Consider the following 20,954-nt stretch of genomic DNA (forward strand, 5'->3'; position numbering starts at 1 on the left):
GACTGAAATCGAACGCTGTGTGAACATGAGAAATTGAAACTTAAAAGCCTTTGAACTGTATTTCAGATTTAGAACAACACATTATCTCCTTCTCCATGGTGCATCCTCCCAAACTCTGACTGAGGGGACCATGCTGGGAGTGTTAGAGGAAATGAGATTGTAAACAGAATTAAGAAAAGAAGAAGAGATTTGGAGCAATAGACTGTGTGTCATAGACCTGACTTTAAAAATCTTAACTTCTGGGATCCTTCTTTTCTCCCTACAGTTCCTATATATTGATGATTAATGTATGCAGCTTGGAAGGTATTGTTGATTTGGTAATATTTAACAATTTGTTTCACTTCTTATGGTGATAGAATAAAGTGGTGGTGCCTGTTACTTCAGATCTATCTGAAATTTAATTCATCCAGCCAGAAGGGATTGGAGGTAGACCACCCAGGTGAATATAAGCAAATGTCCTTCCACGAGCCATACTGTCAGTGCTGGAGAAAGATTTCTTTTATTTTTTAAGGCATTTCTATACATAAAAATACATAAACTGCAAATTTACTTAACTGTTGTTTGAAAACTCATAGTGGTTTTTTTGTTTTATATAAGGAATTTAGTAAAACAAATCTCCCAAGAGGCAAAGCATGTCAAATATTTAATTGACTGTATACTCTGAAAAGTCTTGGCAACATTCAAAAATGGAATACTGCCTTATTAAAAACTTCTTAACATAACATTTAAAACCATCTTAATTTGTAGTCATTGGGCTGATTTGAGCTGATCACAGGATGATTTTAAAAACAAAATTATCTGATTTTGCAATACACCCAGGGACCAGAACAGGTGGTAATGCAGCACACCCCAAATCCATAGTAATACCAACAAACAAAACCACTGCAAATAGTTTTTCAGCTCTAAGATTAACAAATCATTTCCACAACTAACTTATGGTGATCAACATTGTCAAGAATAATAGAAGGCCCAAGTGTATACTCAAGTGTATTAAATTAAAGGCATTGCTTTCATGTTTTAGGTATCACTTGGCTTTGTTGCTGTACTAAGTTGAGGTTTTACCTTTGCAAAATATTTCTAATATTTATATCTGTTGATGTATGGATTTGTAAAGAAAAAAGAAAAACCAGAACAATCCTTTTAAAGAAAATAAAGAAGTGGAATACATGAGCCTCACAACAGATCCTAATGAGGAGTATGTTCATGGAAGAAGTGCATCATTTCCACTTTCCTATGCAGTTTAAACTTAAACTAGGATATTAACTTAGAACTTAAATTGATCTTAGATAAGTATGTTTCAATCTGAAGAGCACTTATTTGTCAGAAGAACCATTTTAGTTTTGCTTAGTCGCTACAATAATGGCATGCACAGAACATTGCAGGAATCCTGGACAATGGGTAGGAAGAGAGCTATTACCTTGAAGCTAAAGCTGCTGCTGTAGATGTACATTGTTTATATTCTCTTGACATATTATCTCTACTTATATTGAAAGTGCCTGCATCTTTCAGAGACAAGAGTTTAAAATTTTAATATGTTTTTAAATATTAAAAGGGTTATTTTGAGTTTATTTTTTAAATGAACCTTTAGTACAACCCTGAATTTGACAGAAGATAAAGTCGATGTTAAAAAAAGGAAAATTTATTCCTTATATGTCTTGTCACCTGAGTCTTTAACTTGTCTTTCTTACATATGCACATAGGAATATAGAGAATTGTTTCCAGAAATGAGTCTATTTTCCATTAAGAAATGTCCTGTTAGAAGAGTCTCGTTTGAGTCCTTAAGAAATACCCTCGCTGGCATCATTTTGATTTATGTTATTCACATTAAATAGTAATTTTTATCATGAACTCATTTTGCAAGTTGGTTCCTGTCTTGCATTTAAGCAATAGCATGGAACAACACATAGACAAGAGGACAATTTGTGAAAGACAGAAGAAATATTTCCCTTTTTGTGCAAAAGGGCCGATCAATTGTTTACTGGGAAAACACAGTCCAAGGAAAGTATAGAATATGGAACTCTTAAATAGTAATGAACCTGAGGCACCTGGGTACATAGCAAGTTACTGAGATTTCCTGCTTTACAACTATGTTGCTCTTAGTGACCATTTACTTAATGAGTTTTAATCCTGTAGAATGGCATTCAGGCTTCCTTGTTACCTTGGAAGATGGGTCCAGGAAAGCACTGGTTTCATGAAGCTGCTTCTCACAAACAGAATAGCAAATGGTTTTCCTTCTACAGTTACAGAAAGTTTTTTTTTAAAAATAATGACTAAATAGTATTTATTGAATGTATCCCATATGCTACACTCTGTAGTGCAATGTTTAGAGGTTTCAAAAAAGCACTTTACATATATATAGAACAGGATAAATGAAAAACTTTCCCAGGTCTGATATAAGTTGATGAGAATTTTGGCTTTCATTGAGGTAGAACTGAAATCCAAGCTAAGTATTATATAAATGTCTTAAATACCAAAGTCTTGATAGTGACCACAAAAATACTGTCAAGGAAGAGAGAGAGAAGTTTTGTAGTCACAGATTTTTTTTGCTTAATTTTCTGAAGAAATTTGGGAACCAGTTTTCTTCGCTATCGTAACATTTAGCAGAGATGGGTCATGGTAAGATGAAATGTCACTATCACACTTGGGAGTTTGCAACATTTGTTGTATGAAATTAAATACTCACGTGATTTTTTAGTGGTGACATTTACCGGGGTGCTAGAGGGCCCCGTTCCTGCAGTGTTGTAAGCCCGAACTGTTGCAAAATACACTGTATTAGCTTTTAGTCCTGTGATATTTTTGGCTGTTACATTCCCATTGACTCTGACTTTCCCAGTCGTGCTTTCCTTGGGATCATCAGTCCAATATAAAACCTGAAAGGTGAGAATGAAGAACAGGCAATTCATTGTCTTTTATCAATTACACATTTGGCTGGGAAACAGACATGCTGACAGTGAAGATTTCAAGGAATACAGGATATTTCATATTAAAAAGTAGCAGGAAATAAAACCAAGCATGAATATTTATAGAGAATAAATAAAATTTCAGAGACTGAATACCAATTAAGGAAGCAAATTAAATCCTTAGCTTTTAGTGACCAAAAGAATACCTTTGACAAGGTGAGAAATTTTAAAAGCTTGTTTGGATTTATGGTTTGAAAACATTTGAAGAATACTTTAAAAGAAACAAAGAACCATTTATCTCAGTCATCTGAGAGGGTTTTGAATTATTTTGTTTCCTGCCTCAAGTTTTGTTTCAGTGACAATTATTTAGACTGGATTTTTTTTTAATTGATTTAGGAAGTTTTTTGTACTGTTCATGATTCCTATACATTTGTAATAATAAGTATTTCTGACTTGCCTTATAATTTATTTATCTTAATGACCAAAAAAAATATAATTGTTTCACTGTGCAAGTAAAATGCCCAGGAATCATATCTGAGGTTACTTTGAAATAGCCCAGTTACTAACACAAAATCAGCTCCTCCCCCCAGTTCTGTGGGGGGCACTGCTGGTCTGTGCTTTGGCTGTCAGATGAAGCTGACACAGGGTTTCTGCTCCCACTGGGTGCTGGACACCAGGGTGAAGCCAGAAGCAGCACAGCTGGCTGAGTGCCACCCGGGTCTGGCCGCATCCATGCATTCTTGCAGCTCCCTCTGTCCAGACCTTGAAATGTTTGCCTGGGATCCAGCCCTGGAGCTGATGGTGGGAGACCAGTAACGCACATCAGAACACAGAGCAAAAAACGTTAGTTATTAGTAAATAACTATGAAGAGCCTCAAGTTGGGCCAGGGAAGGTTCAGATTGGACATTAGGAAAAAGTCCTTCACTGAAAGGATTATTGAGCACTGGAACAGGCTCCAAATGCTTGAGTCACCACCCCTGGAGATAGTTAAAAGAAGTGTGGATGGGGTGCTTAGGGACATAATTTAGTGGTGGACTTCTCAGCCTTTGATTTATGGTTGGACTCAGTGATCTTTAAGATCTCTTGCAATCTAAGTGATTCAATGATAATGTGATTCTATGATTTTGTGATTCTAAGAGGGGTTAAAAGCTAAAAACCTTTCAAATACACTGCAGCACAAGCTTTGCATAGCAGCGAAGTGCATTTATCTTAGTTTGTTCTGTAAGCAATGGTACGCGTCATGTGCTTTCCCTCAAATTATCAAGTACCCCATCCTGCTCAGACAGTTACAGCTGTGTAAGAAGAGGAGGACCAGCTTTGCTTTGTGCACAAATCCTTTCAGAGTAGCCATCACAAGTGATTAATCTTGAGATTTTAATTTACATTACAAAAAGTCTGGGACAGAGATGCAGTCCTGGTCTGTAAATGCTTGTGATTATCTCAGGTGAAGTGTTGCTAATGAGAGTCGGGTGAAGAGCTCCCTTGTCTGTGGAGAACAGAACCCAGAATTCAAACGTGGTTGGGAGAAGGACAGGAGAATTCAGGAGAACCCAGAATAAAAACGTGGTTGGAAGGACACCTATAATTTGTCAGACACCAACAGCAGTTGCCTCACCTCGTAGCCTAGCACCCTGCCCGTGTGCCTGTTCCACGCGATGGGCTGCCAGGAGACCTCCACCTCCGCCGCTGAAATACTCAGTGCTGAAGGCCCTGCTGGTGCTATCTGTGGCTCTGGGTGATGGGAGAAAACACAGCTGGTGGAACATTTGTATTATCAAAAGTGTGTTATGTTAGCAGTTGAGAGAGATTCAAGAACAGAGGAAGAGATTATGGGAAGAAGCAGCAGGCAGAAATATAGGAAACTTGGTGTGAATCCCTAGATTTGCTGCCCACTTATTGTGGAAAATCAGCAAAACTCTAGTTTTTCAAAATTGGTTATTGCCCATAAGTTGGGAGAGATTCTCAGATGACATAACTGCACTGAGTGACTTGAAAAGCTTCACCCTCTGAGAGCTACACTGTTTTGAATATCTCCTGATTTTTCTCAGACCACTCAAAGCTCCTTGGGGACAAATAAAGACGCTGTCTACTTAAAGCAGTTCTGAAAACCTGCCCCTCGTTTTTGTTTAACTTCTGTCCTGTGTCTCTTGTCAATCTTCAATGAGCAGTTTTGAACAATCTCCTCAATATCCCTGTGGAGATCTGTCTGATCATATCTGTGACCCATTGATGCTACACAACCATTACTAGTAAGAGTAAGACGTTACCATCTTCTCCTGAGTAGACAATGGATATGGAACTCAGGGTCCCTTCTCCTTCGTTGTTGTAGACACCAACTTTCACTTCAAAAGGAGAGAGAGGTGTAATGCTTTCGTTCCTGTAAACATATTTGCTTGCCTCCACTGAAGCCACCACTGCTTTTGTCCAGGTTGTTGAGCCAAGAGGACGAAACATAACGATGTAGCCAAAACCTTCTCCATTTTGTAGTTCTTCTGGAACTGGCTGTAGTGACAAGGCAGTCAGTCAATAAGCATTTGCAACTATATACTGTTTTAATTGAATCTTCCTTGTCTGAGTATATTTTAGTGCCATTGATTTAGCTGACTGTGCCTTAGTGAAGATAATAATGTTTGCTCCATCAGTCAATGTAATATTGAAATAAAAATCAAAATAATAAATCTATTGAGGCAATCAATTTAGAAACAAAAGATCTAATCAGCTCCATTCAAATTGTTCTCTTTCAGGTACGAAGTTTTCAAAATTAAAAGCATTTCACAGCACAGGTTGTAGTTGATGTTTTTCCCCAAGGGATATAGGTGTGCTAATGTTAAAGAAATAACTTTTAAAGGAAAAAAAGATTCAGGAAAGAAGCTAATCTATACTCAGAAGTGTGGGTCAGCTGTATAATTGCCAGCATATGTGTACAATACTTACATATTTTGTTTAGAACAAGTCAAAGTCAAGTGAGTAAACATTTTTTTATTTAAATTTGTTTAGAAAGGAAATGTTATTATAAGTTAACATGGAAAAAATAGTGTTTCTATTAATCTCATGTCAAGATACATATTAATGACTCATTGAACAGGCAATTACATCGACACCATATCCAGCATGAACTTTTTTGTTTTCTTGGGAGAAAAATACTTCTACATTGGCTTCTCAAAGGAAGAGAACGCTTATGAAACAAGAAAAGCTCAGTGGTACATGAAGGAAGGAAGTGTTTCTCAGCAGAACTTCATCTATTCTAGGTACTTGCATCTAAGTAAAGTGCTTGGAAAAGCAGCTGTGAAAAATGATGCAAAAAGAAAGAGGAAAACATAGGGACACAACTGCAGCAGTTGTGATTGTTCCAGGTTCCAAGATCCTCTCCTGCAGAGAAACTCCTGGAAGCACTAACAGTGTGAGAAAATGGGAGAAAAAAATCAGTAATTACATCAGAAGATATTAGGGCACTTATTTTATTCTTGTCTTCACAATTTCTCTCTAATTCTAATTAGCATCCTGTCTTGTCATATATAACAAATGTGTCTTTCCTTAAGTGTTTTACGAACACTGATTCCCCAGCATTCCTATTTCTAGCTCTTATCCAGTTCTGAGAGAGTTAAGTGTGAGTGATGGTGGTGCACTGGGGATTTATAAGAGTTCAAGCTACTTTCTAGAGCATTTAATTTGTTTTTGAGGCTTCTTTGACCTGAGATTTAATCAAGATGTTTAGTGAGCTCGTCACAGAAAGCTGGAGAGTCATGTTCAGTGTTGTTAGCTTGGCATAATTAGTATTTCTTCTGACTGTTTTTCAGGACACACTATGGAGTCCGACAGGATAATTTGATTGAGATCGCTCAGGCTGTTTTCAATTTTCATGTTCTTCTGCTCCCAAAGAGTAGATCAGTAGAGGAGAAAATGAAACAAAACAGTGAAAGGAAGTAAACTTAGTTTGGTAAAAGTGAAGTTTCACTCTGTTTGGAGCATGGAGAGGGGGAAGCATTGACAATACTATTCATCTAGTGGAGATTTTGTAGTTTTGACCTCATTTTTTGTGTATCACTCCCCTTCCTCCCCTAAAAGGCTGGTTAAATGCCACAGGTTTTAGCGCAGAGGAGAACACATGTAACATACTCAGTATTTGGATAGCATCACTTTGAGTTTAATTCAATTTCTTTTTCTTTCTCTCAAACTGTATTCATGAGCTCGGTTATTTCTTTGGAAAAAGAATGGAGTCAGGGGAGAGAGAAAATTTCTTTTATTGCTTAAGGTGAACTAGAAGCCTTTTTGGTTTTTTTTTTTCATGAAGAAATGTCTTCCATGACTTCCAAAGGGAGCACAGTGCTTTTCGAGGCTTCATCCCAAATCAGGAACTAAACAGAGGCCTTCTTGCACAGCCTCTGAGACAGTCGCGCCTGAGAGTAAGATCCATGGCAAGCACTGCACTTTAGTCAAATGTCCTCAAAGCCAAGGGAGAGATTGAACTAGTTAATCACATTTACTTCATATGTATTTTTCAGTGGCAATGAAAAAGCAGAGGATAGGAGCTTTGTTTTGGGAAGATTTTCCATAGGGGCTGGAGACCTGACCAAGCACCTGCCCCTTTCCTTCATGGGCTTTAGAAAAGCCTGCCTGCCTTCATCACAGTTCCCATGGGAAGGCTGCTGGGTGGCTGGAGAAGGAGGGCTCCTTCCCACAGTGCTTACTTTCTGCTCTCTGAAATGACCTGTGCTCACCCATTGCAACTTGTAGTACAGTATTAGCTGTTCTGAAAATGTATATTCTCTCCTCTCACTGGAGTGTCGGAGAATTAAAGGGCTCATCTCCTTTAACGCATAATAGGATATGTCTTGTCAGCACAGTGTTCCAGAATGAAAAACACGTAAACAAAAGTATGAAAAATGTTAATGCAGAAAATGGCCAAGCAGATTAGTGTGTTAAGCACCTCCTGTACAATGGAGATAAGAGGGTTATACAGACTTCTAAACATCTTTATAACACGCCTCTTAAACTGTTTATTTTTATAAATTGTTCGCTATAACACAGAAAACTTGCTGTATATCTTACAGGCTATTTTCTCTGCAGATGCAGGGTGAAATCCAGGCTTAACCAAAGCCAATGACCAAAAGCCTTTGGATTTCAGCAGGCTTGTGATTCTATCCGTGGACTATTCCTCATTACACAGCTTAGATTAATTGAGCTAACAATTACCTCCCATGTGATGACCAGCTCAGAACGGCTGCCTCCTCCTCCACTGATGTTTGTGGGTGCCACAACAGGAACTGGAGAAGAAAAGACATTGGTGCTTGCAACTACTCACCGCTGCTGCTGAGAGTCTTGTCAACTGCGTGATAAGAGCTGTTCCTGGCTCACATGCAGCTATTCTGCCATTCGACACCTAGACCAGGGACTATATTAAAGAACAGTACCTTTTAAATGATCTGAAATTATGTTTACACATTTCAAGTTTCTAAGGCTGAAACCACAGGTGTATTTGATACATGAGTACCCTGGTTCAAAAAATTAATTAAAGAAGCTAGTAGCATCAAGTAGCTGACACTATTATGCCTCAGCAGCTAATTGGTAAAATGGTGTTCCATTCAGACTGTAGCTGCAACACTGCTGATTTACTAATTATGCATTTGTTCAGTAAACATGTTGTTGGAGCAATATATTAATTTTTTTAATTGGCTGTGTGCTTTTCTTAAGAAATCCAAAACTCTTCATTTGCTTTTCTCCTTCTCCCAGCAATGTAAATGTCCAAAAATTCATTGATTAGAGCTTGATTTCCCCAGTGTTGCTCCAGGTGTATGGGACCATATGTACAGGGTTGAGGTCAAGCAATTTGCTGATGTTCCAGGACAAAAGGGCTTCTTTTAACTCAAATGGGTCTTGATGGATAGGCAAAGAACGTATCAGTATTTCTTGCCTTTTGTTCTATATTTCTATTAACATGCCCACCCCATTAGCCTATGATTATTGACAGTTTGGAGGACCTGGATTGTGATGTAATGGATGGAATTTAGACAGAATAGCCCTGTTCTTATTGTATAGTTTGCTATAGATCTACTTGCAAGGATGCTATCATGTTCCTTTTCAGCTGCTGGAGAGTATAAAAAAAACCCACAACCCTGGAACTGACTGAGACAGGAACTTCTTATAAGAGGGCATTTGTACCATTTGCCATCTCCAAACCCTTGGTACTATTTTTAGTAATTTCAAGATAATTTTGTTGTTCCCCTCATTCAGCGCTTGCTGTCTGAAAATTGGATGTGTTGACACAAGGCTGAAGACAAGATCAGAAATAGGTGAGACAGTTACATCCGAGAAGCTTTTTCAGAGATTTTGGCAAGTTTTGCCATGCCTGCCTGTCCTTCTCCTTCCTTCCACCCAGTGTTAGCCCAGGTTCAGGAGCAGCAATAAAGGAAATGCCCTTTTAAGTTCACAGAAATTTATGTCAATTTTTATCAAATTTATGTCAAATTTATCACTTCTAGATTCCAGTCCATATATAAATCTTTATCTGATTTAATCCTCTCTAGAAATGTAGAAATTTCATCATAATTTTGTTGTGTTGTCATAAAAGTGAGTGCAAATGCAAATTGACCAGTTTGTTTTGGAGAGTTTGGTATAGGTATTAAGTTTTGTCACTCACAATCAATGTCTCTGTGTACATCAGAGGCAAGCAATCTAAGACCGAAAAAACCAGCATTAAAGGAAAAAAAAGGAAAAAAAAAGAACAGACTCTCAAGCCTAGTGTTTCCCTGTTTCATGAACCGGTTGATGCTTAATTAGTTCATGTGTTAAATGTGTTCAGTACTTACTACATTTGCATGGGAAAAAAATTTGTACTACTGCTCAGCAGAGCCTCAACTGGGTCATAGTTGAGAAACAGATGAAAATTTACAGCTGAGTGCACCAACAGAGGCTCAATTAATTCTCAGCTCCATTTTAATGAAATGAAGAGTGGCTCATTTGCAACCACAAATCTACTAATGCTCAGATTTCAGCTGGCAAAATAGCTATTATAGCAGTGAAGTTCAAATTCACCCTTTCATGGCCAGTGGTCTCCTGTCCACACTGTGATACTGTTTTCAGTTTCCTGTGCTGATAAAAAATAGTAAGTGGTTACTTCTCCCATTGCACAGCAATGTTTTGAGACACAATGATTTACAACAGTGAAGAGGTTAAGCAACTAAAACCTGAGGTAAATGTTTCTATTCCTTTTTGTAAGCTTCAGATGGGGGTACACTATAAGGAAATAATGTTCCTTGTGTTATTGCCAAGATAAATAATATTAATTTTATTGTTTCTTTCTCTTTCCAGCATTAACCTAGTGAACCTGTCTAATAAAAAACGCTATAAAAGATGAAGCCTTTTACTGACTGTATAGGTTGTTTTGAATATCACACTTTACAAGCCCCAAGGTAGCAACAGCAAGAAAGACCTTCGCAAGACTGATTTTGACTTCATGATCAAACATGTAATGAAGAACATGTATCTGTGATACTCTGCTGTGAAATTTAGAAAATCTGGCCTCTTCCCCCCTCCAGCTTTTCTTTAGCCTTCCCTTTTCACATTGTCCCTCACTCCTTGTGTCTGAAAGCTTCCTGTGGTTCTTCTGCTGGAGGAAGGGCTCATATATCACTCAGATACGCATCCTCCAGTCACCTGAGTCCAGGCAGGATCTGTGCATCTTTCCAAGATGAAAGTTCTCAGGCTCAGAGTTTGGCAGATGAGATAAACAGAGAAGAGAAAGTGAATTTTAAAAGCTACTTCCATTTTACTACTTTCCATCCTATAAATACTGATTGTATAGGTGGGGAAGAGTTGATAAGCAAGAGGATGAGAGAAACAGAACAAACCAACAGCTTGGGCTTCAAATAAGTTATATCAAACTGAGTAGGTCAAAGGAATGACAATGTCGGTCATCCAAGAATGAGTCTTCTTCCTATGAGGTTCCAAGTCACAGAAGATAAATGTGTAAAGGTTAGCCAGAGTAAGGCTCCTGCCCTGGAGTCAGTGGAAGCTATTAGTTTCACTGGGCTTTGGATGCTGTAATTTATTTCCTCCGGTTAAAGCCAATATCCTGTCCTCACTGGCGCTCAGATATCAAGCATGCTCTGCAGCAAAGGCATTACATGCTTGTGCTAAGATATGCCAGATAGCTGCCTTTATAATCTTCTGGGGAAGTCCCTGAGCAGGGGACAAGTGTGGTTATAATTGCAAGAAATCAAATGCTGTTCTCCAGTTGCTTGAATGAAAGCTTGTGTTCAGGCATGGGAATTAGATACATTTTGGAACATATAAAAGGGAGGAAGCATGAGCCAGCCTCAGCCTTTATTAATGACCCAAGTGATCTCCAAAACAGAGAGCAAACTGTCTGGTACCTCAACCATGCCCAAGCGTCGCTTGCACCCGTAGTACAGGTCTGTTTGTCATGAATCCATTGCAGCCACAGACTAAAATGTCAGACAGGTGTGTAAGTAACCCTGTGGGAGCGAGTGGCTCTGCTGCAGTGGAATTCTCACACTCTGGAGCTGGCAACATGTCTGTGTGGAAAAAAACTAACAGAAACTAGGGACTTACCTGCTGCTTTAGTTTTCAGCAAGGCTGATGGTTTGCTTGGCTCCCCAATCCCAACACTATTGCTGGCAACCACACGAAACTTGTACTCAACCCAAGGACTTAAGTCAACCACTGTTGCCTTGTGTGTCTTACCATTAACGACTTCAGGAACTAAAGGCAAAATAAAGATGTCAATGACAATGTATTTTTGGAGTAATTGATGTTACATGCAAATTAATGGTATATGCAAAAAATAGAAAGTAACTTTCAAACTGCTCACTTGTTGAAACTGCCTGCCATCCGACTGAGAAAGGAGTCCTTGTCTGAATGTTGTAGATCTGGACTGGACTATTATTATCTGTTCCAGACTTCCAGGATAAAATAGCAGTAGTGCTAGAAATATCTTCAACTTTAACTTCTTCTGGTGGACCTGGAGGGCCTAATAGCATTAGCATTTTAAGTTTAAGGTATTAGGTAAAGAAGATTCACTGATGAAATGGATTGGGCAACTCTGACTTTCTCAAGTCAGTGCAATTATTCATGAAGTTGCAGTTTCATAAAAGCAGCACAATCTCTAAATGATGGCTTTGTGCCTGTTCTACATTTTTCTAATTAATGAAGGATTTTAAGTTAGGAAAATGAATGTGTTTATGTTACTAATACAAAAACTACAAACAAGAGAATGATTTTTTTTTGTCTTACAAAGAAAGTTACCAATGTGTCATTTGTTGAACAATCCAAAAGCTTCAGAATCCTGATTGAATTTAATCAAAACTGAGATTTAAAATGAATGCAAGATGATGCATGATACATGGTACAGATTTCTGAATTCTGCTAGAGTTTAGAGGATCTGCCCCCATCACAGAATTTATCTTGCTACTGGCAGTAAAAAGATTAGATAGTTGACCATGGGAAAAAAACATCTCACATTATGTCCAAATAGTGGAAAGGAACCAGGTGTCTTTTTTTTTTCTGGCTTCCACAGTGGCCCAGAGATGCCCATCGAGGAGCAGGTGACAGCAGTCTACTGAAAGCAGAGGACTTCTCTATGCCCTGCCATACTGATCGGTGTGGCCAGAATGGTTTACCTTCCAAAGAGGTTGTAGCACTATTGCACAGACCTCCCTGGTTTAGCGACACATAAAGATATTGCTGGCCAGAATCTCAACCCAATCTAGGGGCCAGTGTTATAAGGTATATATAGTATTTCACTATTGAAATGTTGAATTGATAGGAACCATTCAAACAACAGTTGATGTTAAAAATGTTTAATTCCTCCAGAAGGTATATGTGTCTACGTGTAACAGACATACCTCTTACAATTATGTCCACCGTTGCAGATTGATTGTCTAAAGTTGTTTGTACCATGCACACATATTTCCCAGAATGATGTAGCTGAATATTTCTTATCATCAGATCCCCAACAGATTCCTGGAGATACAAAGAAAGTAAACTAATCACTTACAACAAGCTTTCCATACTGGACATTTTTATAAATTGCTCAATATTAATAAAAAATTCAGCTTTTAAATTAAAATATTCATAGCTATCATCAGTTCCTTTCATGTGGACATTTTTATTATGGCTACACAAATAACTCAAGTGCCTTTATGAAATTTAAGAAAGAAAAATAAATGGCTACAGCACTTGTGAAGAAAAAGTGATTTGCCATGCATATAAATAGAGATGGAGGAACTATGATAAATATTTTTGTTGTCTAAACACTGTGGGAAATATTTTCATTAAGCACTAAGGAGTTTAAAATACTTACTCTTCCAATTCTTTCAAAATGATGCATTCCTCTATTAAAATCAATTTTATTGTCATTGAATGACCATGTGAACACCACATCAACGGAGGGGTCATGAGACACTTGGCATGGAAGGACTATGCTTTCTCCAACTGTTACATCCATATTAGATGGGGGAATAGTAATTACAGTCCTTTCTGTGGAGACAAAAAAAGTCCCTTTTTATTAACATGCTGATAAAAATAGTAGATCTTGAGTAAGTTTTGTACCATTTGTGAAATGATTTAAAATTGGCCCAAATGTTCCATAATACAGAAAATTATCTCTAATAGTGATGATTTCGGAACACTCTTACCAGTGCATAGCCTATTACTTTTGCAGTATCAATACAATGAGCACTCTGTGTGCCTCTCAGAGCGAGCAGATGTCAGAGGCAACATGCTAAATTAGTCATATGTTACTTTGTAAAGCCTATAGTCAATAGAAATGATTTCGGCTCAAAAAGTGCAGAATTCATTATTAAGACTGTTAAAAACATGCCCACGGTTCTTCAGATTTGGAAAATTCTCCTTATAGAAAAACTGCGGCAAAAGCAAAATTGCTGTTCATCTCCGCTTACTTTATACATTGAGATCCTTAATCTATATTAACGTTAGTGGCAGTTTACTGCACAGTGTTGCTTATATTACATCTTCAAAGAATCTATCTTCACAGACAGGAAAACTATTTATGTAACCTTTTTTAACCCTTTACACTGAGAAGCAAACTTGTGTCTGTTATTAAGTGAAGTAGTAGCTCACTGAATAAGAGAGAAATAGGTTTATATGACTTCACTTTTGTTGATATGAATGGCAGATAGATTAGAGACAACAATCACTTTGTTGTAAGCAGTTCCCTTCAATAAAGCCTTTGTGCATGAAAGTGTTATAAAATGGTGAGAGCTTAGAGGCACATGAATAAAATGAGAACAGAGTTTGGCAATATTAATATGTTCTGAAAATAATGTGAGAGGAGTCAAAAATTTACACTAGCTGTATTCAGCATTCATTCCAGCATAACATATTAGAAATGTACTTGAAAATTCAGGATTTTGGTTTCACCAAGACTTCTGTTCCAAGGGGTTGTTCCATAATAGGGGATTCAACCCCTTACTTCCAAGTACTTCTTTATTCAGACTGTCACCATCATTGCAGCAACTGATTAATATATAGGTACAGACAGATAATGTGGGCTGAAAATTGAAAGGCTTCTTCCCGGCATCTAAGATGTTCTGGATGAGTGACTGTTACGGCAGTGTTCAAGGAGAAACAAGGTAGAATGTTGCATTTTCTGCTAGCCTTTTAAAATAGAACTGGATCTCTCTATTTTAAGTTCACTTAAAATAGAACTAGTGGTCTCACTAGTTTCAGTGACATACCTGCTGTGGGCGGGTACTGTTTTCCAAGGAAAACAAAGAATGAATTTGTCTGATTTTTATTGTTACAGATTAATTGAGTTTTTCTAGTATCGTTAAAAGAGTGTCAGAGGTTCTTGTTGTGAGTTAGAGCTCAGACTTAGGATACGCTTTCTCAGATTTCTCTGTGTAGTCTGATTGCTCTTCACAGCCATGTAAAGCTGTAATTATGGCAGCGTCATCAGTTTGTCTGAAGTGAAGGACTGCAGAACTGTGAAGGCCTCAGATGACTGTCTTGAAGATACTCAATCAGGTTAGAAAAACCTCTTCTCCCTGGAAGCACTGTGTCAGATGCAATAAATTCCAGATGATTCAAGAGCCATATCCTTTGTTGGCACAACTCCACTGATTTCAGCACATGCTGGCTAAGAACGTGGCTCCATAAATTTCAGATGAAGTAATTCCATTGTGAAGTACTTTTATAGAATAATGTTAAAAAGAATCTGGGAACTACGGAGAACGTCCACAAAGTTTTCTTTCCTTGCTTTTTCTTCCATACTTCTTATTTTCACAGCTGAAATAGAACTGCATTAGTAGCACTTTGAGCAGAAAAAAAATATTACTTGCAACATTGCTGTATATATTAAAAGAAGAAAAAAGAAAATATACCCTGATATAGGCTAAAATTGGAAATTTGCTTTCATGACAGCCATTATTGCTTTTTGCCACTAGCAGGTGGAAAGGCATGATCTACTGGTTTGATATGGTTCTCCAAACTTGTAATCTCTTCCTTCAAACACATCCTGTAAGACTTTCTCTCTCCTGCTGCCTATAAACTGTGTGCATCTCTACACTGAGCTTTTAAAGCCAGTAATAATGGCATTGAAGAAACAAAGTCTTCCCCAGAACACCATGATCAGCTTCAAAGTGGAAATTCTATACTACTCTGAAGATTTATGGTATGCTTTCTCCTAGATTCCACTTGAGTTTTGTTTGCTCTGCCTTTAGCTCTGCAGGAGAGATGTCTCCACACATATTCTCTCATAAATGATGCAAAAGATTACACCTGATTTACAAGAGGATATTGAAGGGTCTGACAAATCAACCTAGGCTGTCACACATCTCCTGTAGTCCTCGGGTCTGGCCTGTGCAGTGTAGCTGGGAGAACAAGGAGGTGGGAATCAGTTCCACTAAAATTACTGCAGAGGGTCACCTCCACAGCTCCCGTCTCCTGTAGAGTGTAACACGTCCCTAAGAATAGAGAGCGCTGGCCTCAACACGGATCATGTACGGTTTCAATCAATCAGATGAGCAACAGCACGTTTCCTGAGCCTTTCATTGGTAAGCTCAGTATCTGGATATGAGTTGACTGTGGCTACAGAGATCAGCTTCCCAATGTTCTCAGGTAGACTCCAAAGCCTAAGGTGAGCTCCTTGCTGCCATGTACAAACTGCTGCTGGTATTTTATCTGTCTTGCTTAAAGCTGACTTGGATGTACCCGTTTGGCACTGCTGTGATGACAGTCTGAAAATATCCTTTGAACTGGGTCTTCTGCTGAAAGTCCATATAAAGGCATTTATACCAGGGATGAAATTCACCTTTTCTTCTTTAGTTCATTCGGCATTAATTAAGCTTTGTGGCACTACTGAATCTTCCATGAGTGAAGTACTTCCCGTCCTTCAGATTTCTCCTTAAAATACCTACCCTTCTGTGTTGGGTTTGCATGGCAAGGTTTTGGTAGTGGGGGAGCTACAGAGGTGGCTTCTGTGAGAAGCTGCTAGAAGCTTCCCCTATGTCCAAAAGAGCCAATGGTAGTTGGCTCCAAGATGGACCTGCTACTGGCCAGAGATGAATCTATCGGGCACTGGAACAGGCTGCCCAGGGAGGTGGTCGAGTCGCCTTCCCTGGAGGTGTTTAAAGAATGGGTGGATGAAGTGCTTGGGGACATTGTTTAAGGGAGTGTTAGGAATGGTTGGACTCGATGATCCAATGGGTCATTTCCAACCTGGTGATTCTATGATTCTATGAATCTATCAGTGATGGTGTCAGCACCTCTGGGGAAACATATTTAAGAAGGGAGGGAAAGAGGGGGAATGTGCAACAGCATTTGCAGCAGAAGAGAGAAGTGAGACTATGCGAGAGAAAAAATTCTGCAGACCTCAAGGTCAGTGAAGAAGGAGGGGCTGCTCCAGGTGCCAGAGCGGAGATTCCCCTGCAGCCTGTGGTGCACCCTATGGTGAGGCGGGCTGTTCCCCTGCAGCCCATGGAAGTCCCTGGTGGACCAGGGGAAGGTGTTTTTGAGGTTTACTTTTATTTCTCATTATCCTTTTCTGATTTGACTGGCAAATTAAATTAATTTCCCCAAGCCAAGTCTGTTTTGCCCATGCTGGTAACCGGCAAGTGATCTCTCCCTCATTATATCTTCTCCCTCCTGCCCAGCTGAGGAGAGGAAGTGACAGACCAGCTTTGGATCAGCCAGCATCAACCCATCACATGTTTAGAAGACCCACATCACCTCTTCTGCCACAGGACTTAATGACTCCTCGTTTTGTAACTCCTGCTTCGCTGTGTTGGATTGTTGGTCACCAGGATCGGTGCATTTTCACTCTCTTGAAATGCACTGTCTGCAGCTACAGCATTCTATAAATAAGTAAAATACTATAATAAAATAATTCTATTTCTATGGAAAGGTCAAAGTAAGACTAAGCAAGGCTGATAGAAAAAGGATTGCATAGAATTTGTAATAAGATTCAATAGTTACATTCTAAAACCCAGAGAATATAGATAGAAAATGATATTTTTTTTTTTTTTGTAAAATCTTTAAGCCTCCATCAATGTCAGTGTTCTGTTGTACAGGAAGGGAGCATTATGCCCACCTGTCTGTAATGAAGCCGGCTGGGAATTTTTTGAAACTTTTCTTCATCAGAAGGTTCCAATAATGTTATGGTTGCCTCATTAGGTCTGTCATGTAATTTCTTGTGTTATTATTTGGTCACACATTCAGAAGAATCAGAAATAAAACAGCTGTAATCCTGTTATAGGATGTTAGTAGATGGAATAGAAATTACAGAGATCATTTATCTAACTTGAAAAAAACCCCACATTCTATTGAACTCCTTAGTGAACCAGTATTTTGGAATATCAGAACATAAAGATTTCTTGTTATAACACAGCAAATTCAAAATGCAATATGCTGCTAGTATTAAAATAAGTCTATTTTCTTATTGGCATGAACCTATTTTCCTCCACCAAATAGATGTTGAAACCTTCCATTTTGTGAGTTATACTGAGTTTGTGTGTTAGCTGTGTCTTTTTAGCAGTGTTAGCAAAAAAATCCATTTTATTATCATATTATTACCCTCTTGTATCTCCTGTTTCAGCCTGCTCACCCACTGATGTAGAGTGGCTCACTTGTGTGATTTTTTCTGCTTCTTTTATGGAGTTGTCTTAAAGACTTCCACCTAAAATACTTTTAAAAGCTTCTTAAAAGCTCTTGGTTTCGCATTATCTATCTATCTTGCTTAGCAACTGCAGACATGCATTATATGGCAAATCCCATTCCAGAGGAGAAAATAGATAAGATGTTGTGAATGCTGGAGGTATAATAAAGACTTCTCCCACAAAGAATAAACAACTCAATGAGCAGCAATAAACTTAATTTGCACATTAGATATGCTTTTCCAAGTTCTGACATTTCAGTTGAAAATAATGCTGAAGCAATGAGGCCTATAATTGAACAGCCAAAACTTCTCCAGAGGGGAAACAAAAACAAATGTTCCTGCAAACAAGATCATTTTTATACCATGTTGTTACTCAGTGTTTTAATAAACTTCATAAACGCCAAACAAAATTTTTTTTTTCATGTTTTAATGTGATTTTTCCATATTGCTCCATTAGGATGTATGTATGTGATACGTGAAATAGTATATAACCTTAATGAGGCCAGAGCTGCCTAAAACGTGAACTCCTTGGTTTATTCATTGCTAGCTATGCTGTAACATCATCTCAGATTACACATTGCACTGCATCAATGCTAATTGCTCTTTCATAATATGGGTATGATAAAGATTTTCCCAGCTGTAATGACTTAAGAAGGAGGTCAGCCCTGCAGGCTAGGGTAACCATTCTGGAGTCATCGAAAACAAGAATATTAAGAAAGAAGAGTTACAAACTATATTTAATAATGTGCTCTTTGCCTAAATACAGATATTATTGTTAGCTGCTTTGCAAAACTGAGAAATACGCTTACTATAATCTAAGAAATTTCACTTTTTAATTTGTTTTCCTCATTTAAAATCAACAAATACAAATGCCTGTACATGTCTGTATTGAAAAGATCATGTAGCAGCAAAGAGAAAAAAATACTAACCTTGCTTCATTTTTCTTCTTTTATTTTCTTCTTTTTTTTCAGTCAGTGATCAAAAATCAGAGCACAGTCATATCAGATGCTGCTTATAGGAATCTATATAATCTATGTAAACAATATCTCTTTTCATGTCCTCCAGATCTGGACTAGTCCACCAAAGTGGTAAGTGTGTACAAATGCTTTTTACTAATGGAGACAGACCATCCTTCAGCACAGCATAACCTGAAACAGAAGACTGCTTTGGACATAATGTGCTTTGATCTGTTCTACACTGTATTTAACTGTGATTCAAAGACGGGTGGAAAATACTGTAGGGAAGGCACTCCCCTGCAGAGCATCGCTGGATTAAGATCAGAACCAGAGTGTGTAGTTACACCAGAAGCTCAGCCCTGGTGCAAAGCTACAGCTTTGGAAGGAAGGAGAATAACAGCAGATGTGACTACTTAGTATGATGTCTCCTACCTGGTAACATAATTTTCTGGATGTTTAAATCGATAATCACAGGATGGCTGTTAGGGAAGTTATTTATACACTTATAACTAGATAATCACATCAACAAATAAAACCCCTGGCCTCACCAAAATGGTCTGAAAAGCTGAACTAGGTGTTGAACTTGCAGGTGTTTTCAGTGGAAGGACCTAGACGTCCATCCAGAAGCAGCACAGGCTGCTCAATAAATTGCCTGGATCAACAGGGGAAGCTAAGCAGAGCCACGTGCCTGGTTGTTGGCTGTGCCTGCTTCGGCTGACAGTAAGGACTGTCACCCATGTGGGACCTTGCACTAAAGGTCTCTTTCTGTGAGTACACACCTTCCCGAGCAAGCAGCGCACTCCTCAAAACAACAGTGACCTGGGGGCTGTCCACCTTTTGCACTAATGATTGCAGTCTCGTTGTTACTACGCTCATGTAAAGAAGAGGAGGCCCAGGGTCAAATCATCCCCGTCTAAGGGTAGTGAATGCTGTGTCTCTGGATTTGCTCAGCCATGACTTGTACTGTACAAGTCCACTCCAGCTGGAGAAGAGCTGAAAGCAATGAAAGCAGCAGCCTGGGGGAAACTTGTTTCCCCCTACAGTGAGGGCGTACGGTGAAGACAGAGGAAGGGAAAGGATAGAAGAAGAAAACTTGTCTTTCCAGTCCTAAAGGTTATTTCTGTTCTATATGCAAGTGCTACAAAATGTGACTGGTAGACAATTACCTGCATTTAGTGTCTTACTCAAAATCAAGGTGGGAAAATAAAGGAAATAAAGAAGAAAGCATGATTTGCACTGTGTAGTCAGGCCAGTCCTTGCTGACATCCATGCACAGTTTGGGGAACATCACGCATAAACTGGTACTTGCGCTATGGCAGATTTCATCAGGTCCTGTCAGTCATTTTGTCTTAGAGGACTTAGGATGTGGCTTCTAATAATGATCCTGATGGGAAAAGTTTGTAGTGATGACTCTCAAAGAGGTGTGTTCCTTTCCTTTTAAGGACAGAATTAATATTTGAGCTCATAGGAATTAGGGAGAAGAAAATAATGGTAATGTGAGAGGAGGATGTTCCTCATCCTCTCTTCAGAAAAAAAAGATCTGTTCAGTTACATTACCCTGTAGCTAACTGTTGAAGTGTTTTTAATTGAAGGAAAAATCAAACATAAGAAAACATAAGCAAAAAAATCAAATGCATTCAGCTGGTGAGGTGTCCTGTGAAATGAGGTCCCTTAGTATTAATATGCAGGGAAACAAAACACTCTGAAAGCATAAAATATATCCTAATAGATCCCTTCTTTTATTATTAATGTAGCAATTAGACTGTGGGAGGACTGTGGATCATGGTCATTTCATTATTCAGAATAATTAGTCATGTAAAAGGCCAAAGAAAAGGTTTTGCTTGGCTTTAATTTGATTTGGAGATATTCACCAAGCTGGGATGCACAGAAGGAGTAGGTTTCAAGATCTGCAGGAATGCAAACTACACAACACATCTGGCCCATGCTGAAGAAAACAAACCAAC

General features: G+C 38.5%; 1 protein-coding gene across 1 annotated transcript in view; it reads right to left on the reverse strand.

Annotated features, from left to right (window-relative positions):
* The window catches only part of LOC104063580 (contactin-6), an 87,889-nt gene that overhangs the window by 3,616 nt on the left and 63,319 nt on the right, over positions 1-20,954 (reverse strand). The window contains 8 exon segments of the mRNA XM_009565802.2: positions 2,684-2,870; positions 4,517-4,632; positions 5,169-5,403; positions 8,095-8,165; positions 11,473-11,622; positions 11,732-11,890; positions 12,765-12,882; positions 13,223-13,398. Coding sequence (XP_009564097.2) covers positions 2,684-2,870; positions 4,517-4,632; positions 5,169-5,403; positions 8,095-8,165; positions 11,473-11,622; positions 11,732-11,890; positions 12,765-12,882; positions 13,223-13,398 — 1,212 coding nt within the window.

Source organism: Cuculus canorus, chromosome 11 (genome assembly GCF_017976375.1).
Source record: "Cuculus canorus isolate bCucCan1 chromosome 11, bCucCan1.pri, whole genome shotgun sequence".
Classification (NCBI taxonomy): Eukaryota; Metazoa; Chordata; class Aves; order Cuculiformes; family Cuculidae; genus Cuculus; species Cuculus canorus.